This window comes from Carya illinoinensis, chromosome 4, assembly GCF_018687715.1.
Source record: "Carya illinoinensis cultivar Pawnee chromosome 4, C.illinoinensisPawnee_v1, whole genome shotgun sequence".
NCBI classification, from domain to species: Eukaryota; Viridiplantae; Streptophyta; class Magnoliopsida; order Fagales; family Juglandaceae; genus Carya; species Carya illinoinensis.
Window position 1 is genome coordinate 7,187,752 of NC_056755.1, and position 26,218 is coordinate 7,213,969.

At 37.2% G+C, this 26,218-nt stretch overlaps 2 protein-coding genes across 2 annotated transcripts in view; one reads left to right on the plus strand and one right to left on the minus strand.

Moving 5' to 3' along the window:
• The first annotated feature begins 1,892 nt into the window (after positions 1-1,892).
• On the plus strand, positions 1,893-5,102 carry LOC122308466 (cytokinin hydroxylase-like). The gene is made up of 4 exons (XM_043121803.1): positions 1,893-2,180; positions 2,751-2,980; positions 3,857-4,480; positions 4,607-5,102. Exons 1-4 carry the CDS (start codon positions 1,898-1,900, stop codon positions 5,030-5,032), a joined length of 1,563 nt encoding a protein of 520 aa, XP_042977737.1. The 5' UTR covers positions 1,893-1,897; the 3' UTR covers positions 5,033-5,102.
• A 1,857-nt stretch (positions 5,103-6,959) lies between these two features.
• LOC122307076 (tripeptidyl-peptidase 2-like) overlaps positions 6,960-26,218 on the minus strand; it is a 36,057-nt gene continuing 16,798 nt past the window's right edge. Inside the window, exons 17-34 of the mRNA XM_043119693.1 lie at positions 25,708-25,886; positions 25,412-25,524; positions 25,155-25,325; positions 24,707-24,835; positions 24,516-24,616; positions 24,311-24,428; positions 23,889-23,968; positions 23,501-23,573; positions 21,471-21,556; positions 21,331-21,382; positions 21,120-21,254; positions 20,881-20,952; positions 20,591-20,683; positions 19,336-19,431; positions 17,638-17,736; positions 17,353-17,445; positions 8,038-8,226; positions 6,960-7,364 (exon numbers count right to left, since the gene is read on the minus strand). Of these exons, the coding sequence (XP_042975627.1) occupies positions 7,206-7,364; positions 8,038-8,226; positions 17,353-17,445; positions 17,638-17,736; positions 19,336-19,431; positions 20,591-20,683; positions 20,881-20,952; positions 21,120-21,254; positions 21,331-21,382; positions 21,471-21,556; positions 23,501-23,573; positions 23,889-23,968; positions 24,311-24,428; positions 24,516-24,616; positions 24,707-24,835; positions 25,155-25,325; positions 25,412-25,524; positions 25,708-25,886 (2,038 nt within the window). The 3' untranslated portion in view covers positions 6,960-7,205. The remainder of the gene's footprint in view (positions 7,365-8,037; positions 8,227-17,352; positions 17,446-17,637; positions 17,737-19,335; positions 19,432-20,590; positions 20,684-20,880; positions 20,953-21,119; positions 21,255-21,330; positions 21,383-21,470; positions 21,557-23,500; positions 23,574-23,888; positions 23,969-24,310; positions 24,429-24,515; positions 24,617-24,706; positions 24,836-25,154; positions 25,326-25,411; positions 25,525-25,707; positions 25,887-26,218) is intronic.

Genomic DNA, 26,218 nt, shown 5'->3' on the forward strand with positions numbered 1-26,218 from the left:
ATAAAATTTAAATACGTTTAATACAACCTATATACTAAAAATATATATCATGTGTTAAGAACAATATATTATTGAAATAACAAAAAAAAATATATAAATAAATCATCTATAAGGCCTTAATAAATCCGCCATTGGATTTGCCTGATATGACTAAGAAAAGCATGCATGGAGCTAGCCGGACGTCGATTTGTATATCGCCACATACGTTTTTGTCTTTCTAATTAACAGCTTGGTTTTGTATGCGTTGTTAAAAAAAAAAATTCTATTCATAAGTCTCATACACTACACATCACTATTTTTATTATTTTTTTAATTTTTTTATCTTATCAAATATGTAGTATATGAATAATTAGTAGAAGAATTTAATTATTTAAAAAAAATACAACTAAATAAAAATTTTTAAAAAAATTTAAAAATAAAAAATTATATGACTTGTGGTGTTGGAATTTATGAATAGTAAAACTCTTGTTAAAAACGTTAATCTTACTTTAATTAACTACCTTTCCTTAACTTTTTACGTACATGACTTCAATATTAATATTCTTGATCTCTTTTTGAATTTCAGGAAAGTAATAAAGGTCGACTTTTACTGACTGACGTGACGTAACAAAAGTGAAGAACATCGAGAAAGTGGCTACATGCACCTCCGGCCAGCCCTGCAGAAATTAAACTAAACGTGATATGTAATTCTATTTTCAAACTAAATTGTCTAACGTTGTGTCATGCTTGATGTCACAATATTAATTAACTCTAATTAATTACTTACTTAATATATATGATCAATTTTAAAAAAAAAATGATATTGGCCTCTAATCACTTTGATATATAGTTTGTAGTGCTTGAACTTGAGATTATGTTTGGTTGTTGAATCAAATTTAACTCATTGCAATTTATTTAAACTAATTATTGATGTGATTTATTACTTTTTTAACTTTTCGTAAAAAATTAAATTCATATCAACTTATTTTATATATTTTAACATAAAAAGTTAAACTTATCTTAATGAGATTTATAAAATATTACTATTCATAACTCAACTCAACATCTAAATATATTCTAAATTAATTAGGATTAGATTAAGATGGCTTTACAAGAAAATAGGGCTTTTTTTACCAGTTTATTGCAACCAAAGACTATTTATAACTAATTTTAGATGAAAATAATTATTTCACTGAAATTAACTGGTCGTAAATAAGTAATTTTCTTATAATATAGCTAGCTAGTAAGTAACAAATTAAAGAAATAGAAATTGATCTCATAGATCAGTACCATATTACATGTTATATATGATCAGGAATGATATATAAAATCCCTAGATTATATAGTTTTACCTCGAGTCAAGTTTTTACGTATATTTTACGATCGAGTACATCATATACATATACATATATATATTTTTAAGAAGAGTAAAGTTAAATACAAATCTCAAATATAAAATATTTGTATTGTACTCTTTTAGAAAGGTTGTACAAAAATATGAATCCCTAAAAATGAATGCACGGTATAACTTTTTTAAAATTATGAGATTCGTAACTTGTACGAGACTTCAAAAATCGTTTCGTTTTCAAGAAAAAGGAAGAGCCATTAGCTACTAGTCAAAGGCACAACGTCTGACGTGTAGAATACTCATTGGTCGAGGCCATGTAAAACTAGCTAGGACGTAGGGCTTAGCTTCCACACTGACGCGACAGAAACTGGTTATTATCATTATTAAGTAGCTAGCCAGGAACAAAACGAAATTCTTGAACCTCAATATCTTCCTATAAATACCCGTTTCATTCTTGCTTATATTCACGAACACAAACAATTAGTCTGATATTATTAGTTTAGTGCTTTGAGAGAGAAAGAAAGAGAGAGCTAGCATAAAGAAAGCGCTTTTAGAGAGAGAAAGAGAGAGATGGAGTTTCTCGAGCTTTCTCAAGTTATTAGCATAGCCATGGTGATGCTTTTTCTCTTTCTGTCCGGGAGAATATTGTTTTCCTGTTGGATTACACCAACCCTGGTGTATCAAAAGCTTCGGAGAAACGGATTTGGAGGTCCAACTCCAAGTTTTCCGCTGGGTAATATCACTGAGATGACTGAGAAGAACGGTGGTTCTTCATTGAAGTCCTCGAATATTACCCACCATGATATACACTCAAGTGTTTTCCCCTACTTTGCACGATGGCAAAAGTTGCATGGTGAGCTTTATGATCTACATACATGCATATATATATATATATATAGAGAGAGAGAGAGAGAGAGAGAGAGAGAGAGAGAGAGAGAGAGTTGAGAAAGTTTCGGAAAAGTCTTAACTAAAAAAATTTAATGATAAAAAACATAAATATAATGCTTTCAATTCTGAACCATATTGATTTCATGTTTTATTCAACGATATTATATGAGTATTTTTATACAATTTTCATATGGAAATGATTAATGATACGATTGAATGGATACGGGAATTAAACATGCATGCATGCATGGTACTACTAGCTAGTGGAATTCATCAACTATTCTTGCCAGGGAGGTTTTATAATCTTGATATTACGACGTCGCGAGACAAAGTAATAAGTATGCACATGTATGTATGTATGTATGTATGTATGTATGTATGTATGTATGGATGGATGGATGTTGAGCGTATATAGATGGGCCGGTTATGAAAGACTATGCATGCATATAGATTGTGTGCAAATTAAGATGTTCATATATATATATATAGAGCGCTTATATGTGTATATGATGTGTTATATGTGTGTGTTGTGTAGGAAAAGTGTTCATCTATTGGGTGGGGACGGAGCCCTTTTTATACATAGCAGAGCCAGAGTTCCTGAAGAAAATGTCAGCAGAGGTGGTGGCAAAGAGTTGGGGAAAGCCCACTGTGTTCAAAAATGATAGAGACCCCATGTTTGGCAATGGTTTGATTATGAGTGAAGGTGATAACTGGGTTCGCCACCGCCATGTCATCACTCCCGCATTCCACCCAACCAACTTGAAGGTCTCTCTCTCTCTCTCTCTCTCTCTCTCTCTCTCTCTCTCTCTCTCTCTCTCTCTCTCTCTCTCTCTCTCTCTCTCTCTCCCTCTCATGAATATGGACTAGCTTATAAATTGATTGGAAATAGAGAATAAGTACACACGGTTTTGGCCTTTAGGGAATTGTAGAGATCTAAATTACTAGTACTGTTTTTCGTAGAATCTAGAATTGAATTCCATATCCATTAACCCTAAAAGTACAAGAATTCACAGACAAGTTTATTTTATGTAATGATTTTGTTTAAAATAAAGGAAACAGAAATACAAAGGAGGGGGTGCAAGCCCAACAAAATACATCCAAAAACGGTAAAGCAAAACTAAAAAGTAATTTTAAAATGGTTCCAAAAAAAAAAAAAAAATGATCCAGTCTCATCGATGGCTGCCGACGAGGCAGTTGTTGATGACGACAAGGGAACAACACGATCGATTTAGACTACGAAATAAACCCTACTAGATGCAGAAAAAAAACCCTAGAGTTGCAATAATTAAAAAAGCTGAAAAAGAAAAGGCCGGAGAACACCAAAAATTAAACCAAAGTGGCCAACAGGGATTTGCGTGGCAAAGGAGGAGACGGAGCTCCTCCCCGGCCCCTATATTAGAGGAGGACACCGGAATAGCTCAGGCAGTACTGCCGGCGTTGTTTCTTATGTGGGAGAAGCTGTGCTGGGCGCAAAGGTTATTAGCTAGTTTCTTTCGTCCCCACACAAATCTTATTAAATCTGGTGTTACAATAACCCTCTTTGTCACTAGTACTAAGCTAGTTATAATCTATTATCCTTGATTTAGTTTAGACGTTTTATTAAATTTACTCTCTTAAACAATTGATCTTCTTGTTTTCTAGGTCATGGCTACGTTAATGGTGGAGTCCACCACTAGAATGCTTAATAAGTGGACGACGCTCATCAAGTCCGGCAGACCGGAAATTGATGCTGAAAGAGAGATTACGACAACGGCTGGGATCATCATTGCTAAGACAAGCTTCGGAATGAGTTACAACAGTGGACAGGAGGTGTTCAAAAAATTAAGAGCCCTGCAAGTGACTCTCTTCAACTCTAACCGCTTCGTGGGGGTCCCTTTTAACAAAGTCTTGTGCCCTAAGCAAAACCTAGAGGCCAAAATGCTGGGAAAAGAAATCGACCGACTGCTTTTAACAATCATAACTGATCGGAAAAAATCGATTGAAGAGCAACGTCGTCCTTCACAGGACTTGCTAGGGTTGTTGCTTCAGGGGAGTCGTGCTGTAGATGACAATCCTGGGAAATCCTTAAATACACAGGAACTTGTAGATGAGTGCAAGACTTTCTTCTTTGGGGGACATGAGACGACAGCACTGGCAATCACTTGGACATTGCTACTTTTGGCAACGCATCCAGAGTGGCAGAATCAGTTGAGAGATGAGATTAGAGAAGTAGTTAAAGATAAAGATCATGATCTTGATGCCGATATGGTTGCGGGACTAAAGAAGGTACGATATATATATGTTCTTTTCGTGTCTTTCAATTAAATTGGATGCAAACTAATTACATATAAGAGAGTTCAAGATGATCATAAAATCTAATGATTAATATTGCGTAAATAATATATAATGCAGATGGGATGGGTGATGAATGAGGTTCTTCGACTGTACCCATCAGCACCAAACGTACAAAGGCAAGCGAGAGGAGACATAGTTGTAAATGGCCTAACAATTCCGAATGGAACCAACATATGGATCGACGTAGTGAGCATGCACCACGATCCGGCTCTGTGGGGAGAGGACGCGAACGAGTTCAAGCCCGAGAGGTTCAAGGATGACTTATATGGTGGGTGCAAGCACAAGATGGGATACTTGCCTTTTGGTTTTGGGGGAAGAATGTGTATTGGTAGGAACTTGACGTTTCTGGAATATAAAATTGTCCTAACCCTAATTCTCTCTAGGTTTTCCTTTACCCTCTCCCCAACCTATTCTCATTCTCCTTCTCTTTTGCTCTCTCTTAGGCCTCGGTATGGGATGCCTCTCATATTTCAACCCCTTTAGATCGACCTTGCATATCTAGCTAGAGTACTACTTCGACTTAATAATTACCAACTGATCAACATGCATGTGATCTAGCTCTGTATATGTTATAGCAGTAGTACTAGTACTTTCAGAATTATAATACATGATGCATTTGTACCCTACATGGAATATATAATAATATCATTAATATTACTCATGAAAGTCTCCTCATGAGTTTAATATTAACTGCTTCGACTTCTAATGGTAATATATATTTGTGATTTTGCCAGCTTTGAGAAATATATATGTATCGATCTAGAGGCTTTCATTGAGAAGCTAGATTTTATAATTTGTTTATTTATTTTTTATAAGTAAGGAAGTCATGAGGTACGTACGGGAATTCAATCAATATTATGATCCGGGCCTGATCTCTCATATAATATGCATCCTAAAACAATAATTAATTATTTGTTATTGATAAGCAATAATAATATTTATGCTAACCCTAAAACATCTCGATTCCCAAAACGAAATATGGTTAATGTAATTGAGTTATTACGGCCCGATGCTTGCTTAATTATGCTTAATCAGGAAAAATATTAATTGACTTGTGACTCAATTAAATAAATTCATGGGCAAATATATATACATGATGATCAAATTAAGTACTATATATATATATATATATATTCCTCTTTTATAATTAATGTAATCCGGCAGGAAATTTCCGTGCAACTATGGTTTGTTTAGTCCCTGCTATGCCACCAATAGCTAGGGAATCCTTAGAAAACCGGAACTCCTCAAATCTTCTTTTCTTTCTTTTTTTTCTTCGTCTCGAACACGTGATATCGTATATATGACTCGTTTGATGTCTAAAAGGTTGACAGGAGAACGCCATTATTAATATTACAATTTGAAAATTTAGCGCAGGCTAAAACCAAAGTCTTGTCATTAATTAGTGGGAAACGTCCAACACTAGATTTTGTTTTTTTTTTTTTTTTTTTTTTTTTTTTTGCCCTTTAAAACGTCGACCGCAGTAGTTCTTCTTTGTTAAATATCTTGATCCTGGCATTTGATGAGTAGCAATAACGGGCATTCAATTTAAGAGCTAATTGGTTTCTTTGGCTTGGAGTCTCACGATTAACGAATGTTAAAGCTAGCTAGGATTGAGATCACTCTGCTTCCCATCATCATTCTCATCAGACTTCTTTTCACCAATTTGATGATCGATCTGGTTAAAAACCCATTTATAGAATACCATACAGAATAAACTAAGAGGCCGCGTTGCAAATTTAGGCAACCTACCAATTAGTCACGTCAGTCATGCATATATAGCGTACGTAGTAATTATTATGTAATCTTTAAATATAAACACCGTTATACTCTCATTCCATCACATTCACATGATAACAGATTAGAAAAATTAGTGATTATATACCCAAAAATAAAATAAAATGTTACTAATTTCTGATAAAATGATAGAAGTCCTATCTGATCATCCGTACAACGAAATTACTTAACAATTACTCCAACGAAATTACTTAATAATTACTCTGAAAACTGCGATGCCATTGTTTCCTCAGTGTACAATATTACTCATATGCACTATAAATTACCCGTTTGAGTCTGATCACAAAGAGCGAAACGCAAAAGCACGAACTAAATGTATGGCTTAGGAAAGGACTAGTTTTTAATAAAAACCTGTCACTGTTTTACTTTTACTTTGACAAGGAACCTTTCGCCATCCGATTAAGGTTCCTGGACCATCCACTGCGTACTTGCAGAGTTAATCATATGCCACAGACTCGATCAACACACGGATTTAAGCAAGCTGCCCTAAAAAGAAGGGGTTAAAAAAAAAAGTTAACATCTTTTTCTATTTAAGTTATCACCTTGATGTCAAGATCACAGACTCAGTAGTTCTTTTTCAAAAAAAAAATTGAGCAAGTATTTTCTAAGGCTATCCTTGAAATAAAAGACTAACACAACACTTTCTTTTCTAAGCAATCGTTTTGATATCCAAACAATGTTTGCACAGATTATGACTTTTATATCATGTGAGTTATCCTGCTCATGATATCAAACAGTACTACAGAGAATGGTCATGTTATTATGATAAGAACGTCTACGCGTTAAGAAGTCAAATCATTGGAATGGGCGTCGGTCGCCCAGTTTTTCAAACCCAGACACCCGATCCGAAATGAAGCATTCTTTAAAAAAGTGGCAAGCTTGCGGGAAAGCGCACAAACATCCACTGCCTCTCATATGTTGCCAAATGACTCCATCCAATTTCATCAAGCAGAGAGATCTTTAGGTCGTAGAGCTTCTTCTTTGGAGGATCCCCATCTTCTTGGATTATGTCATTCAGTACCTGATTCAGTAAAAAGTAATAGTTAAGACAAATAATCAATCCGTTCAAGAAATTATTCAAATACTTGATTGACGAACCACATTATTGGTGCACCGTGCATGTGTCTTATGATCATGATGGTAGTATGTTACTCACAAAAGTCGTCAACCATACGAACACTTCATATCATCAGATAAGATACTTTGGTTATTTCTTATGAAGCCTTTATTAAATATTTAATTGGAGCAACTGGATTTTACTTGTCATAAATATGTCAAATAAAAATAAAACAACACTTCCAATTATAAGGTTGAATCAACAGGCCTGCCTAAAATAACGTAAAACTAGACACATGCATCTGAGTTGCCCCACCCCCAATCCTGTTTCACAGGATATATAGCAGATTAGGTATGCTCCAGTGTTTTCATAGGGCTGATGGGAAAAAGAAAATAACAAAAAAAAAAAAAAGGAAAAAAAGAAAAAGAAAAAAAAAAGATGCATGCATGCATGCAATTATAAGGTAATATTTCTTATACAGGGAAGCCATCACCACCATCTTGTGATAGAGAAAGCTTACAGTGTGTCTTCTCCTTATCCAACAATATAAATGCTAAAACCACAAAAAATAATGGAATAAAAAGGCTCATGGTCCTCGCTGAAAATATATTGACCGAAATGGTGAAGAAAAATATACCTTCAATGCTGTTCCAAGCCTTCCACTACGTCTCTCATGTAGCACTAGGAGGGTGCCATATTTAGAGGACTTCACGTCAACCCATCTCTTTAATTCTTTCAAGTTCTCTTCAAACACATCTGGCTGAATATCACTAGTCTTGTCCACATCTTTTGCATCAGATGAAGCCAAATCTGATGCCTTCTCACCCTGAAACAATTAAACAAAGATGATGATGATGATGATGATGCTACTATCAATGAAATCATTTTTTTTTTTTTTTTGTTCCTACTTTATTTTATTTTAGAGCTTTTGCTACTCATCACCACCACACACCACACTTTTTTTTTTTTTTTTTTAATTTGGTTTTATTCTTCTTATACAAAGTGAATTCTTCTACTCATCATCCATATATCACAGATTTGGTAAGAGGAAAAAAAAAAGTGGTATGTAGTGTGTGGGGATGATGAATAGAATTTTTCTTTATTTTATTGGTAAATTAAACACCCAGTGGGTCTAGAATCCAGGCTGTGCTGCCTCCTCGTAGGCAAGGAAATATAATGCCATTTGAACTAGAGCTAGATGGCATAGTGCTGGCCCCTTTTTTTTTATTGGTGTTAACAATTACGTATTTACTTGCTTTTCAACAAAAAGTTACGAAAACTCTAACTAAAATTAGGACCTGAAAAAACTATATAGATGTAAAAAAGAAACGGGTCTGAAAAGGGGAACTGACTTAAAAAATGAGAGGGATCAGAGACATGATCAGTCCCATAAACCAACAAAACTTCCATGTGGGGAGTGACTACAGTTGTGGCATTAACCATACATATCACTAGAGATATGGATCAAATTGGTGGCTGAGATGAGGTATGAGAAGCTGTGCTTGCATTACATGCCAATGGCCTCTAATTAATTAGTGCTAATTCCTAAAAACGAAAAAAGGAAGTCAGAGAGTAAGACATAAAGTATCGTAATCTCTGAGGAAAAGATACATTTTTGTATGACCTCATTTAGAACTTGAGACAATAAGCCACAGCGCATGTCAATCACAGCTCTCAAAAGGTGACATTTCTTACGTTCTTAGTAATCACTTGCGTCCATAAGGGAACAAATCAGTGTCATCTATTACCTTAAATACCACACATTGGATTGCAAAAGATTAAACAAACGATAAGGATTCCTATCTTCCAAATTTGGTATATACATATATCTTACAACTTTGAGTTGTGCTTCCTAAGCATGAGTCAACTTTTTCCAACAATAAGCTTCACAACTATTTCAGTAATTATGGCCAAGCATGGCCAACACAATTAAAAAATGATAACTAAAGCAAGGTGCTTGAAAGCCTAGATCTACGACTGACTTTCAAATTGAGAGTAACGCTAGGTGAATTCCTTTTTTGAATTTTGTACTCAGAAAACCATATGGTGGGGTTGACATGATGGTGTGGAAGTTACAAAATAAAAAATGCAATGGTGAATTTGATGTTTGATTTGAGAGAGAAAGGAGGGTTGAATGGTATGTTTTTCCCTTTGAAGAGTATTTGAGGTGCAAGGGTACCATGGATGGCTGTTTTTCTCTTCTAGGGTAGATTACACTCCTTCCACCAGCCGCCACTCCCCCAAAACCATTTGAATAACCCCACATTTAAAGAATATGTTAAAATTTCCTTCCTCAATATAAATCATGTCTTAGATGTAAATTGCATGCCCTTCCTTGTAATATAGAATTATCCAACTACCCTCAAAAGGGTTTCAAGTCGTGCTAAAATCCCTAATTCCTATCCAAACGTCTTTCCAACTCAATTTCAACCCCAGCCCACTGGATCCTACCCTCACTCTTTCCTTAGTCTGACCGCTCTCCAAGACAAGAAAGATGAGGGAAAAGGAATTAAACTGGGTTGGTGCACAATTTCTTCATTAGTTTCTTGCATTCAACACAAAGGGCTAGTCAGTTGAAAGAGAGAAGGGGGGTGGGGGAGAGAGCACAATAAACTTGGATTTTTATTTATTTATTTATTTTTTTATGAATGAGAATAATTTTATCAAGACTAGTAACAAGGCAAGGCCAAGTACACAGGAAGTATACAGATACTGAACCTAGCTACAAGTCAGGAACTAGAAAAATGAAGTTGGATAAATTAAGACAATGAAAGTAAACAGAAATTAAGGCCTCTTCCATATTTCAGAGTCAATCAAAAGAAAATGAAGTAAAAATAAAATGGACATCAAATACTGGCCAAATGATAGTGATTGACCATAATGTAATGATTGGAGAATTTGAACAGTGGTGGATGGGGTGTTGGACTTTCGAGCCGCTGGGGCATTGTAGTGGTAATTTCAGGTGACCACAAATTGACTGCGGGAATCCAGGATGGGTGGGAATTTGTAGGTGGTAGCCAATGGGCATTTCCGGGCGTAGGGTTCTGATAGTAGATGCTTTGATTGCCAGACAGGGGTGCTGCTTGATTCTGAGTTTTTTTTTTATTTTTTTATATATATCATTTTTGGGTATTATGCTTTGAGGTTAGGGGAATGGGGTTGCTTTTAGGAATTTTTTTTATAACCCTATGCATCTTTAACACTTGGACCTGCCAGTAGAACGGGGTTTTCCTTGTAAGGGGTAGCAAAGCATTGCATAAATTTTGTTCAGTTTTTTAGTAAGAGATGATCGTGGGTTGGTTGGATTGTGCTTGTTCCATCAGTGGGCAGGTAAAGACCATGATTTGTTTCAAGTGGATTGCAGACTGGGTTGAAGAAAGGTCTTTACAGAGATTGATTGTTTTAATGCCACTTGCAAACAGCTTCAAGGGTTATATAATCCTTTGACATTGTAAGGAAGCACATACAGCACAGAAATCAAGATTCTCATAAGCTATGATATAAATTAAAACAGCAGCAGAAAGGAAAAACCATATAGTATTTTCTGGATAAATATTAAGTACTTTAGAAAGGGTTTTGATTTATGGCTTTGGAAAATATCCATGAGTTTGGATGCACTTTGGTTCAATGATGCTTCTGTTATGGATTTCTCTCCGTACAACTCTTGTCCCCATGCTCATTCATAATCTCATCACCGGCGTTTCTCGCCAGGTGTGAGTTTCCTGTTCCAACGCTTTTCATCAGGAACTTCTTTCCTTGTGTTCCACAACGCTTCTCATCAGGAACTTCTCAGTCTCTGTTTTTGTTATCGTCGGGAATTTCTTCCCATTTCTGTCTTTTTCGTTTTTAGTTTTGGTTTGCCGAGTTGGTGCAAGGGTGATGAGGTTGCGCAGAGAGGTCCACATAGACCAAAAGGTATTTACGTTTAAGAAGGAAGACGGGTGGTGGTGGAGAATCACAGAGAGCAGCCGCCGTGTGTTGAACTACATCTCTGTGGATCATGAAGCTTTGGGGTGGTTGGGTTATACGGTGAAGGAATGCGTTGCTTCACAGGGTTCACCGGAGTTCCTTATAACCTGTAGGAAGGGACAACAGGTGCTAGTAGTGCAGAGGCGGCCGTAACCCCAAAGGAAGCTACTTCTCCATATTGGTGCTTGGCAACGAGAAGAGAAGAGGTCTGTTAGTGGTTCCGGAAGGAAGGAAGGGGGAGGGATGGAGAAATTTCAAGGATACTCTGAAGGATCTCACTCCTTCTTCCCCTTTTTCGAGCTAGAGGAACAGAGTGCTGTTGGGTGGCGGAGATGGCGGCACATCTCGGGCATTCCCTTCACGTCCGATGGTAGACGGCTCACGGACTTACAATGAGGTGACCCAAGCTCAAAGGGTTCAAACTCGAGCTGCGAAGCATGCAGAGGTGCCAGAGACCATTTTGGAGGATGCTTAGAAGGGGGATGGAGATGGCAGAGAGTTGATGGGTGCCAATGAGGAAACCATGCTTAAGGTGTTGGTTAATATGGAGGAAAGCGTGGGGGTATTATTGGAAGAGATAGAATGCCTTAAATGCTGCATTAAGGGGAAAGGAATTCTGCAACCAGGCTTGGGCCGTGATTCGGGCCCTAAAGGAAAACCTCAAGGGGGCTAGCTTGGCTTCAAAAAGCAGGCTTAATCATGCAGTTGGGCCAAGGGGGTTATCAACACGGATCAGGCCTAAGAAAAAAGCTGGTTGGGCCTAAAGTGAAGACCTTGGGCTACGGGCCCGAGGGGATTTCGGGCTTAGCTAAGCCAGGCCTTGTCTGGAAGCAGCGTAGCCAGACAGAAGCTGGCCCATCGAGGTTTGGTCAGGCCCCGACTGAGATACATATGCCGCTGCCGCCGATGTTGCTGGTGCAAAAATCAGCCACCGTTGGGAAGGAAAATGAAGAAATAGGCTTCAAAACTGTCAGCGTTGGCTCTACGGGGGTGCAACCTCCACAGACAACAACGGCAATGACAAAGGAGGCTCCAACGTCGATGGTAGATCTGTCGCTGATGGTGCTGGTGCAAAAATCAGCCACCGTTGGGAGGGAAAATGAAGAAATAGGCACCAACACTGTCGGTGTTGGCCCTACAGGGGTGCAACCTCCACAGACAGTGACGGTGGTCACCAGCAACACTCCTCCAGAGGTGGTGATGGCAGTATTTGATGAGGAGGCTTCGGGTCTTGCAGAGGCAGTAGCTCTGTCCCAGCGCGATGAAGAAGTGGCCTCTGAAATATTGTTGGCAGAGTTTGAGGAGGGGGAGATGGGTCAAATTGTGCCGTTGGTTGAGTTTGAGGAGGGGAACGTGGAGTCACAAGTGGGTGCTTATGTTGAAGCTTGTGTGCAGGAGAAGGGGGAGGAAAAGGGGGAGCTCGAAGGAGAAGGAGCTCTAATCTTATGTGTGTCTCCCAGAGTAACAGAAGAAGGAGAGGGGTGTCCAGGAGATGATCCCACTCCTTTAAGGAGTATTCCTCCTTGTACTCCATTAGATTGGATTCTAAAAAAAGTGGAAGAGCTCCAAGATTGGATAGGGATATCCTGTAAAGGTTACAAAGAACAGTTCAAGGCACTCCTTATAGCCATAGAGGCAGGACATCAACATGGAGTAGGGGCAAAAAGAAATAGGGAGTTAAAGAGGCTAACTAGGTCTCTTAATTATGAGGGAAAAGAGGGGAGCGTGAATTGGGGACGTAATAAAGGAAGGGCTGGAATAGTTGATTAATGTTGCCTAAAATCCTGACCTAGAACGTAAGGGGGCTGAATGATATTCATAAACACCTTCGAATAAGATCGTTGCTTTGTGGAAGGCGGACATCATATGTTTGCAGGAAACTAAATTGAAACTTATCACAAGAACTATTCAGAGTATCCGGGGCTGCCAATATGTAGGTTGGGCATACTTACCTTCGGATGGGGCGTCAGGGGGAATATTGGTTATGTGGGACAAAAGGGTGGTGGAGAACGTTGATGAGTTTGTAGGAAAATATTCCGTGGGATGCTCATTTAAAAATTCTGAAGATGACTTTTGAGTGGGCTTTTGCTTGGGTATATGGTCCTAATTTGGAGTGTGAACGGCAGTTACTTTGGGATGAGCTTGCCGGTTTATGTTCATGGTGGGAGATTCCATGGTGTATAGGGGGGGATTTTTATGTGACAAGATTTCCCAGCGAAATATCGGGAGAGGGACGGCAAAACCATGCCATGGGGGAATTCTCAGATTTCATTTCAGAGTTGGGATTCATAGACGTATTCTCATGGGAGGTGACTATACTTGGTCTAACAATCAAGTCTGGTCAAGACTAGACAGATTTCTCATATCTCCTACATGGGAGGTACCGTTTCCAAATTCATGTCAGAAAAGACTCTCGGTTGTGCTCAAACCATTTTCCTATTATGTTAGATTGTGAGAGAATCTCGGAGGGTAGAAGGCCCTTTAAGTTTGAAAACATGTGGTTAAAATCTGAGGAGTTTGTGGAGTTGGTTAGGCAATGGTGGAGTTCTTATCAAATACAGGGCACTCTGAGCAAGGTATTGGCGGGAAAGTTGAAAGCCTTAAAGGGAGATTTAAAGACATGGAATGAACATGTATTTGGTAATGTAGCAATACAGAAAAAGTCCCTGTTTCAAGAATTACAAAGTTTGGAAGGTGTGGAAGATGAGAATGGTCACAAAGGGCAAGTAGTTTCAAAGTTAGAAATGTTGATCTTAATGAAGGAGATCTCATGAAGGCAAAATTCAAGGATGGGAGGTTTAATACAATCGAGTCCATGAATATCAATGGCGATTCAATTTCAGATCAAGCAGAAATTAAAGATTATGTAGCTAGACATTGTGAACATTTGTTGGAAGAACCATATGCATGGAGGCCTACAGTTGATGGGTTAGCTTTTGGGGCCATTGATCAAAATAGTCTAGCTTGGTTGGAGAGACCATTTGAAGAAGTAGAGGTACACGAAGTCATCATGAAAACGAACAAAGATAAATCTCCGGGGCGAGATGGTTTTACTATGGCATTTTTTCAGACTTGTTGGGAGGTGGCAAGTGCAAGAGAGGCAAAAGATTTCAGGCCTATCAGTCTTGTGGGCAGTGTGTACAAGATACTCGCAAGTCTTGGCCAACAGGCTGAGCACGGTCTTGGATAAGATTACTTCGAAGTCCCAAAATGCCTTTGTACAAGGTAGGCAAATATTGGATTCGGTTCTTGTAGCCAATGAATGTTTGGGCAGCCGGCTTAAGTCGAGGGTTCCGGGTATTTTATATAAATTGGATATGGAGAAGGCCTATGATCATGTCAATTGGAATTTTTTGCTCCATTTATTGGGTTGTTGTGGTTTTGGGGAAAAATGGAGGGAATGGATGAGACATTGTATTTCTACAGCTTGGTTTTCAGTCTTGATAAATGGTGAACCTGTGGGTTTCTTTAATAGCTCGCAGGGATTACGACAAGGTGATCCTTTATCCCCCTTACTAATTGTGATTGTGATAGAGGCTCTAAGTAGGATGGTTTCGGTTGCTATAGCAGATGGATTCTTTTCAGGATTCTCAATGGGGAATATTCATGGTCCCATTATTATTTCTCATCTCTTATTTGCAGACAATACGCTGCTGTTTTGTGATGATAATGCAGGGCATATTCAATCTTTGAAGGCCATTCTATGATGTTTCGAAGTGGTTTCCGGTTTAAAGATAAATCTTGCGAAGACGAAGATCGTGGTAGTGGGGGATGTAAGAAACATGGAGGGGTTGGCCAACATTTTGGGGGTGTGGGGTTTCTTCATTGCCAATGAAGTATCTTGGCCTCCCTTTGGGGGCATCTTTTAAAACTAAGACAATTTATACGGAGGTGGGGTAGAAAAATTAGAGAGTGGGTTAGCCAGGTGGAAAATGTTATATTTATCTAAGGGGGGGAGGCTCACACTTATTAAGAGCACTTTATCTAACCTTCCCACTTATTTCTTGTTTTTATTTCCCCTTCCAGCTAGCATTGCTTCTAAGATTGAAAAATTACAACATGACTTTTTGTGGTGTGGTCGAGGGGAGTTTAAATTTCACTTAGTTGGGTGGGATAAGGTGTATTGCGTGAGGGCGGTTTGGGGGTTCACAATGTGAGGATTGTTAATATGGCCTTACTAGGGAAATGGTTGTGGCGCTATAATTACAAGAGGGAAGCCTTATGGAAAGGGGTGATTGAAGCGAAGTATGGGAGTACAGGGGGGGGGGGGGGGGGGGGGGGGTTGGTGCTCTAATGAGGGAAGGGGGGCATATGTTGTGGGGTTATGGAAGCATACAAGAAAAGGTTGGGGGGTATTTTCTAGTAACACCAAGCTGTGTATAGGGAATGGTCAGAGAAACAGTTTTTGGCATGATGTGTGGGTGGGTGATACGGCTCTTAAGGCGGCTTACCCCGCTATTTTCAGCATTGCAGGGGAAAAAGACTCGAAGGTGGCTGACTTGTGGGGTACTACATATGATGCCCAAGCTTGGAACATAAATCTCACTAGGGAGGCTCATGGCTGGGAAGTGAGTATGCTGGTGGAGTTTTTTAACCTGCTCCATAACATCTCCCCTGATGTTTTAACTGAAGATAAGTTGGTTTGGCGACCATCTCGAAAAGGGAAATTCTCGATAGGTTCTTTTTATGAGATTTACAGCCCAACCTTTGCCCAACTTTCCGTGGAAGAGCATATGGAGGAGTAAAGCACTGCCCAATGCGGCATTCTTTGTTTGGACAACAGCCCTTGGGAAGATCCTAACCATTGATAATTTAAGAAGACGTGGTCTTATAATGATGGATTGGTGCTGTATGTGTAAAAAGAGTGGGGAAACAATGGACCATTTACTCCTACATTGTGATTTTGCCAAGGATATTTGGAATCATTTTTTTAGCATAATGGGGTTAGCATGGACAATGTCGAGAAGGGTAGTTGAGTTACTGGCAAGTTGGAGAGGGATCTCAGGGACAGCACAGATTGCAGCACTGTGGAAAATGGCCCTCATTTGTATCTTATGGTGCATCTGGAGTGAGAGAAATGATAGACATTTTGAAGACTAGGAAAGATTTGTAGAAGAATTTATGAGTTTTTTATGGAAGACTTTGTTTTCGTGGGCCGTTGCTTTACAGTTTAATGGTCTCAGCTTCCATGATTTCCTTGTAACAGTTTCTAACTCTTAAAACGGTGTATTCACATGTATACTTCTAGTGTACGTGGCTTACGCCTTTCTTTACATCAATAAAATTTAATATTACTTATAAAAAATAAAATAAAATAAAAAGATTCTCACAAATTAACAATGAGATTGGAGGAGATCGGGGGATAGGGGTGGGAGGGTTACAAATGTGATAGTAGTTTCGGGAAGGAATGTGTAATTTACCCTTCTTTTTCATAAACAGCTGCTTTGGGGGGGAGATTTTGACAGTTGATAATCTCATTGCAAGATATATTGTAATCATAAATTGGTTTTTAATGCACAAATCTAGTAGAGACAAGTGACCATTTGTCGTTAGACTGCTCAATCACGGGGCTTGTGGACACTTTCTTTTTTGCTTTTGTCCAAAAGAGGTATATTGCTGCCACAAAAGTTGATTAAATTGAAATGCTATCCAACTCTGCATAAGATGGATATTTGGCACAAAAGAAAAATCATACTTTTCAATGGGTAAGCTGTCCTAACATCTTTGTGTGAATGTAAAATGTATTGGGACGTCTTCAATCTTTCTCTTGTACACATCTGTTACCATCTGTATACTTTAGATCTCATTTTCTGTAATAAATTCGTTCTTTAGTTTGTCCAAGACAAAATTAGAAAAGTTTTACAGAATATTACCTTTCTTTTTTTTGGTCAGTTTTACAGAATATTGCTATCACACATTAATGGTATTCTACATCACAATTGGTCAAACGTATAAATAGTAATTGTAACATAAACACTCTTACCTCCTGGGATTCAATATCTAGTAGTGCCAATCCTTTTTGGTACAGTGCATCTGCTAATTGATCGCGGGTTATCTCCATCTTCTTCTTGATTTTCTAGATTAAAAGGAAGAAAATATTAATTGGCTCTTTCCAGAAAATCTAACATATAAGTGTCATAAGGTCCGCAACAACATAAAATAGAACGTTCAGAGAAGGAACTACTAATGATGAGCCTCAGAGGATTTAGAAATGGAAACAAGTATATGGAAACAAATAAGAGAATTAATTTGATAACGAGTTCAACACCTCTGCCTCCTCATCTTCGGGGTCACTTTTGAGCAAGAAAAATTTTGCCAACTCGTCTTTATCAATACTATCAATCACATCATTTGCAGCATCAATAACCTGAAAGATGAACTTAGTAAGTGCAAATAAACCTTCTATTTCACATGAGTGTTCATTTAGGAATGTATATATTTTAGAGAATGCCTGGAAAATTTACGATTAATTAATCACATTCATAGGAAAAAGGAAAAGATTAAATAAAATAAAATTAGCAAAAAACCAGTGTATAAAGAAATCGATAAACATATTGCCCAATTGCAAATAAAGTTTTTACCGTCAGTAAAACACAAAATGTCTTTCAAGGTTTTAACGCACTTGCATGCTGAACTCTATCAAAAAAACTGACGTGCAGATAAGATAAGATTGAATTTGGTCAAGCTCCAACTCAGTCAGCTGGTACAATTAAATCCTTGAACACCCCCACATATATGCAGGAAACTCTGATAGAGTTGGCATCAGAAGAGTAGTTAAGATTCTGTTATTTCTCTCTGCCGTTCACCACTAAATTCAAATCATTTCTGACTTAAAGGGTTAAGGTCAAGAACAAAATGCAGGAAGCATATTCCAAGCAACTTATCAGAGTTGGTGCTTGACCTTGGGTATTGAAAATAGTTTATTAAATTCCAAGATTCTACTCAGCATTGCAATTTGCCTCTGAATATATAAAGCTTTGCTATGAAAAGTTCATGGAGAGAGCAATACAGCCAATAGGTAGAGCCAATCTTACTCCATGTAGACAATCTCTCGAGGCCTCTGGCCTAGGTGGAAACGTAATCTTTTTAAAGCAAATGTAAACTTTTTAAAGCAGGCAAGCCAAAATTGATTGGTCAGTACAGTATATCCCTGGTTTCTACTTGAACCAAGAGGGAACCACACGAAGTATTAGGACTGTGTGGGACCCAGAGGAAGCTGATTATGCCCATATTCATAAACCCAGTGAGATCTGTTTCCATTGATGTATGGGCTAATGAAAGAGATAGTCCAAATTGTGTTCAACTCAAATCCGTATTGGCGTAGTAACATACAATTATAAATAGTATTTTTCAGAGAATAATGTCTAATGGAGTAAAGAGTTACAGTTCATCAGGAACGCACAATTTTACCAAATTTTTTCCTTTTAGGTTAGGTTAGGTCCACTTGTATCAAGAGAGAATTTCCTTCGATCTTTTCCAGACAAGTTGTACTTTACCAACAGCAGTTAGTAGAGACAATAGTTCAAATTCTTTTTTTTTATATATATATATATATATAGGTAACAATAGTTCATATTCTCGTTACAAAGAAAACCATGCCAATGAGTTCTAGATCAAACGGTGCCTCCTCCATTATAATAATGGATTAGAGATTGATCCTGGTTTATGAAAAACTGGATGTGCATGTAATTTGTCAATTCAAAGAAAGAGAGAAGCCCAGTTTTAAATCAATTTGAGGTATGCACCCATCACATTGCTCGCTTAAGGATGTACTGCCCCACCACTGGTGAAAGAGTCAATGAGAAAACCCAAGACAAATCCATCAGACAGCAACTATACCATATTCCATCGCAGGCTATAATGAACTAATCTCCATCTATCAATATTTTTTTTTATCAGTAACTCCATCTATCAATAGTAAAAGCAAGATATCACATGCACGTTGATTATATGCTTGATAACTTACCTCTTCATCATGGCGGATTTTGTCCTTGACATTACTCCGAGAAATCAAAGCTTCCAAAATCTTTGCAAGCAAGGGAGTGTACTTTGGATATTCAGACTGCCAAAGACAGATGATACACATGAATTTTAACATCCTTAGTATAACTTTGGTCAAAAAGAGGCAAATGCTGATGCTCCACCCACATCCAAACAGAACTTTGTTCCCAAAAGGTGGGTAAATCAGTTACAGTACAGCTGTCACAAAATTTAAGCTGATAAGAAATGGTGAATCCAATCACTTAACCATTACTCTAAAACTTCATGAGATCTTAACTTCTAATAGGAAGGTAGTGTTGAGTTCGGATTTGAACCTAAGATCACCTATTTAATTTTTTTTATCAGTAAATAACTATTTAATACCATGTTATATCACCAATTATTCCAAAAAACCACATTTATAAAAAATGGCGAATTGAATTACTTAACCTTATTTCAAGAAAGAAAAATAGTTGAATTTTTTTTAGAAGGTACAAGATTCTTCAATTTGATACATAAAACAAAGCCTCATTGAGAAATAAGCATAAAGGATGAACTACAGTAGCCAGGATGTGTTCTACAATATCCCCCATGATTTTTTTTTATAAGATAAAATTTTATTCACGAGGGAAGAGGGTGTAATCCCAATAAATAGGAAGTATACAAAAGACCCACCTAACTAGAAAAAGAAAAAAGTTTTCGAAATTCAAGAAAGGTAGATATAGAAGACTAGACTACTGTAGACAACCTTTCCAATATGCTAGGAGATCCACTACCTGGGATGGCATAACCTACTCTATCCCAAATAGGCCAAAAGACGCGTTCCATAAAGCATTGGTAACCTCGCAATGTTGTGGTGGATGATCCACTATTTCCCCACTCTTCTTGCACGTGGAACATCGATGTGCAAGAAGATAAGCCTAAATGTTGAAAAAACTAAACAATGTATAACTGCCCTTCCCTAAAGTGTGAAATGTTGGAGGAATATGAGCAATGTTCCATTGCTCCTACGTAGACAGGACAACTATACATTGTACCAGGTGTTATGCCTATTCTTTGATTAATACATTACATTTTACTTATAAAAAAAAAAAAAAAAAGAATATGAGCAATGTTTCAGCCAACTGGAATACCAACTCGCCTAGCATGCCTTAGAGAGGAAGCACGTAAAAATACATACATATAGCTGTTGCTAATTTACAAATATAAATTTCACTCGAGATTAAAAAACAAGTTCTAACCTTAAGAGAGGAAGATAAATTTTTCCATTCCAATTGTTCATTATCACTGTCTTGCTTTAGGCTTGAAAGAAATTTAATCTTTACATCTCGAACCTGGTTGACAGGCAAATAACAACATCATGTCTCTGTAAAGGGTGTATAACAAGATTTGCATCTATTCTATTAATTGATATGCATGATTTGATAATTATTAATACAATAGATGCAAAAAACATTAAAAAAAAAAAAAATAATCGCCATGAAGCTTAGGTACACCAGCATTGCATGAAAATATCTCACTTCCGTCTCACCTCTTCTTCTAAACGTTCAGAAACAGTCTTGGGGCAAACTGAAGATGAACTTTTTCCCTTGTCTTCATCAAGCTGTCAGATGTATTTTAACGAAATGGAAATCAATTAGAAGTTAGTGTATTTAATGAAATGATAAACAGGTAAGTGTATTTAAGACGACAAAAATGTGTGATTCTGTCTTAGACCATTAAAAATCGTATAAAATAGGAAAAAAAATACACCACATCACGTTCTTAAACCTTATTTGGTGGCAGTATATAAGAAAGCCGATATGATGCAGGATTCTTTTGGGGAGTTTTCCCCAATTCTTGACCAGCAAATGATAGCTTTCCATATGAGATTGCGCCCAGCAATACAGATCCTTGTGGGGTATTCTGCACAAATATTACAAGTCCCATTAACACTTGCTCTTATACTTGAAGTAGAAAACAAAAACAGAGAATGATATACCTTGGGGAGCTTGTCTTTGGATGGAGGCCCCAAATAAATAGCTTCGTTTTTTCTAACAAAGAGTTCATTAAGTTAAAATAACAACTAGTTGGAAATAATAAAATATGTAAACCATATGAATAAATCGTTTAGGGGCATACCCCGGAACTAAAGTCGAGGATTTAAAGCTACCATTTCCCATAATAGGGCCATCTGGTTGAGAGAAAAAGCTCAATCGAATGACATCCTGGATTAAAATGAAACCACTGGAACAGTCAATAGAGGTTTAACACGCAAGAGCATAGATTTGATAAATAAAACAGCAGAAGCAGATTATTTTGTATACTCAAAATTCAAAAACTTCTAAAATGCAGAAACTATACAGGAACACATAACAAATTGCAAGGATTTCCTTAAAACTACTAAAACTATACAAGAACATGTAATAAATTTCAAGGATCTCCTTAAAAATTATTAAGCTCATTCAGTGTGAACTATATCATATATGGGACAAATCCCTGGTCAAATGCAAAGTTCATCAACACATACATGTGCACGCGTCTGTATGCATATGAACCAATAAAAGAATGTATGGGTGTATGATTCAAATGCATGCCAATATGCATAACAATGTGCGTAGAAACATGGTTCTTTCCAAGGATTATCACACAAGTAGATGGGATTAGAGTTAGGGAACAATAAGAATAAAGTGGTGAATACCTATTTCTGCCAACCAAACTATGCATATATTTTTATTCAGTCGGAAAGGTTAACACCCTAGTACGAAGGAAGTATATAAGAGATACCCCTAAATAGAAGAAGGAAATAAATCTAAGGAATCCTGAAGAAAAGAAATAGAAAAAGCAACACTATTGTGGACCACAATCCATTCACACTTGGTGTAAAGAAAGAATGGACTGTGGTCCCCATTTGAGTTTCTTTTTCTATTTCTTACAATCTTCAAAGCTACACTCTTTTCTCACTCCCCAAGTACATCACATCCAACAAGGGATCATTTTCCATAATAATGTAGAAAGGCGAGTATCAAACTAGGAAATCCACCACTAGAGATGGCGTGACCCAAGTAGCCAAAGATCAATTTTAATAAATTACTTGCTGCCTCACAATGGAGTAGAAGATGATTCATTGTTTCCCCACTCTTCTTACACATGCACATAATTAACCACTACAATTTGCTGCTTTGTTGCACTATCCAAGACAAGAATCTTCCTGAAGCTGTCATGCATACAAAAACTTCTCACTCTAGGGGGACCTTTGTTTTGACAAATAAGCTTCTATGGGAAACGGGAGTTGTCATGAGTACAAAACCTGGTAAAATGACTTTACTTCGAATACTCCTTTCTTAGATGGACCCCAAACCAATTTATCTTTACCACCTCCTTTCATAAGTGATCAGAAATTTTAGTAATGAAAACAATAGGCATGGCCCAAGTACATAGGACATCTACAAGAGAAACACCAAACTAGGATTTCCAGTTGATACAAGAAACTCATGGAGACTTAGTCCATTAAAATCTATTGCAACTATAGATAATCTAAGGAGCTTTTTTGTTTGGAAAACTTCCTTAAGGAAGATTCTCACCATAGATAATCTAAGGAAACATAAAATCATTGTGATGAATTAGTGCTGCATGTGCAAGAAAAATGGGGAACGGTAGATCACTTGTTACTTCATTGTGAGGTAGCCAGGAGAGAGAGTCGACCCTCAATAATTTTTTCTATCGCAGAGTCAACCCTCAATAATGTATCTAGATACTTTAGCATGTTTTTATATACCAATAACCATAGCCAACAAATAGTGAGAACCAACGAATGAGGTAGAAAAGCTTGCAGGCAAGGAAGGAATTGTATGCATACAAGAACCCTGCAAAGGCTATAAGGCTAGTTCAAAAGGATGCTCAAGGCTACATATTTATACGCAGACTCTAATGGAATTCCATACTTAGACCAGTTTTAATCTTCAATCACAAAAATTTTTTCAAAGGAAACAAAACTAAATAAAGAAAAGGTAGAATAATAAAGGTTTGCGCAGGCGAAAACATAGTACAAACAAAAATAAACAAAATGTATAGAATATATTCCTCAAGTATAATGCTATAAACCAGATGTTTGAAACATCAAAGAAAAGCACACAGACTCTGACAGCTATTCAAAGCACACAATACTCCACCTTCTCTTCCAAATTTCTCTCGATGAACAATACCAATTGCTTCAATTTTTCCAAATACTGCACATTGTCATGCCTGAAATAAGATAATTGACATGAGAGGGAGGAAGTTGGCATGGAAGCACCTCTTATTAAACATGTTATAGCTTCCCACTTCTCAGGAGTCAGGATTATACTTATATACGATATTGGAGTGCTGGTACTAGAGTCCTCAATAAGGTGACAAATCCATTACCATTTTCTATACTAGAAAGACAATCAGACGATCAAATAGTAGCAAAATCAAACACGAATAGACACAAGTTTCACCAAAGAAGAAAAAGAAACAAACACACAAAAAAAAAAAAAAAAGCATGCCTTGGTGGCAGGTTATGCCTTGGCAGGCCCATACCTTAGATATAGTTGTAGATTAAATTCTCCCTTAGGAAGTTTTGAAGACTTTGGATAGGCATCACCCATTGCATATACACGCTACAATTGGAAAGTAAAAGATTGAAAAAAAAATAATGGAAAATTGAGTCAGCAGGTTTACACAAAATAGAAAGTACACTACCATTGAAACAGAAATATACTTATCAAAAAAAATTGAAACAGAAATATAAGGAAAAGGAAAGGCCGCAAGAATATGAAGGGATATAAACTTCAATTGCCACGCCACTTGAATTTCAGAACATGGATTTGTAATGCAAACATAGCATTATTATTTCAGCATATGTTGCCAGTTAAAAACTTACAATTGAGAATGGTAATACAACCCCCCAACATCAAACAATAAGTAGAACTGAATTTCATCCTACAGAATTTTCAATGTACCTTGTTTGCGTCAGAGATCATATAAAATTGAGACTCAAATTTAGTGTCATATACGCGGTTGTTAAGTAATGGTATTTGAGGTTTTACTTCAGCTGCATCTTCCAATTTGAACTTGAAACTGAAATTACAAGAAGCCATGGATCAATATAAACTCATCACAGCCAAATGAAGCGCTCAAATGAGTAAAAATACCACAAGAACTCACACTAATGTCAGTAATAGAGTCTGTTTGCCTGAGGGTAGTTTGTCACGATCCGTTGCAAGAGCACTAAGTTTAGACTCAATGGGACGATATGAGGTTCTTACCTGAAAAATAAGACAGGTAAAAGATATTTCAGTATAAGAAATCGCATGAAAAAATTAATTGGCAAAAAGGTATGACAGGACCAACTTCACCTTGTTTAGAAAAGCAGCAGGTGCAAGTTTCTCAGATGCCAGTAGAGCTTCGGCATCAATTCTGGTAGGTGCTTCACTTCCATCAAGTACCACTTCCTCTTTATTGATGTTAATCCCATGAAACACAACCTAGGAAATAAGATAAACGCCAAATGCCAGATGAATTCTCCTGCTCTTAAAAACAATGCAACAAAATTATAACCCTATGTTCACCACAATGGATGCATGCTATAAAAAGAGTTCTTTCATTCATAAATTAAATCTTTTAAACGAAAGAAGCGAAGGTCCGTAAGAAATCATGAGAACACTATAACATAATGTTGAGCTTGAAAAAAGAGCAAAAGGCAAAAGGCATCCAAATAGAGAAAATTGATAGCATGACGAGAACAGTAAAAAAAAAAAAACTACCAAATTTACAATATATTCAAAGTTGCGAAGAAGCATCTACCTCAAATTCAACAACAGTGGTTCCATGACTTCCTATGCCACTTGACCAAAACTGAGCTATAGTTAATTCCATTGTCCGACCACCCACAACAGGGAAGGCAAAGCTTTTGGCAGCAGGAGAAGAAAATGTTACAACACTCTCCCACTTTTTAGGCCTTTGCAAAGGACAAATCTGAATATTAAAAAATGTTAAATCAGGTCCAGATGGTCTAATATAAGATAGGCCTCCCACTTTTTAGGCCTTTTTAGATGATGTACCTGAACAGCATCAACAAAGAATCTTCGAGTCGTATCAAATCCTGATGTTTGTATCGTTGCTTCAACCCAACTAGCACCAAGTGGCACTTCTATATATCTCCTCTCTATGTGGCCTAATAACTCAGAAACCATGAAAAAGGAATTAACTCCAGTAATTAGAATAGACCCGATACTTGATGAAGGATCCCCCATCAAATTCACTTCCCTTTAAGTGAACCAATTCGAAAACATAAATCGAATAAACCTTAATAATATTGGTAATAAGAAACAGGATAAAAGGCCAGTTGATGTTACACCTGGCTGAAATGGCATCCTTGAAAATGAAACCACAGGTGGCCGATTCACTACAGCCATAGCCTTCGTGATAGTAATTGGGATTCTGAACAGAGGGCCACGCCATGGTGCTTTGCAATCAACTCCAAAGAGTTCAAAGTAGTGCAGACCTTCGCTGAGATTGGTAGGATCTACAACTATACTGAAAAGGAAAGAAAGCACTTGCTTAACTAGTAGAAGCAATTAAAATTCAGTTTTAAAAACCAAAGTTACAACAAACAAGGAAGGAGAAGTTCTTCAAATTACAAGGTGATACAACAAAAGCCATAAATGTAGCGAAGCAGAATGGGCAAATAGGTAAACGATTAAGATGCTTGGCTAAGGATCCCCCGAAAAAATAAAGCCCCAGTAGAAATAATCTCTAAAGAATTACATATTTCCCTTCGAACAGGATTTCATTATTTTATAAAGAAGATAGAAAGGAAGTCTCATGTATATTTTCATTTTTTTTTTTTTAAAAGTGGTTTCACATAT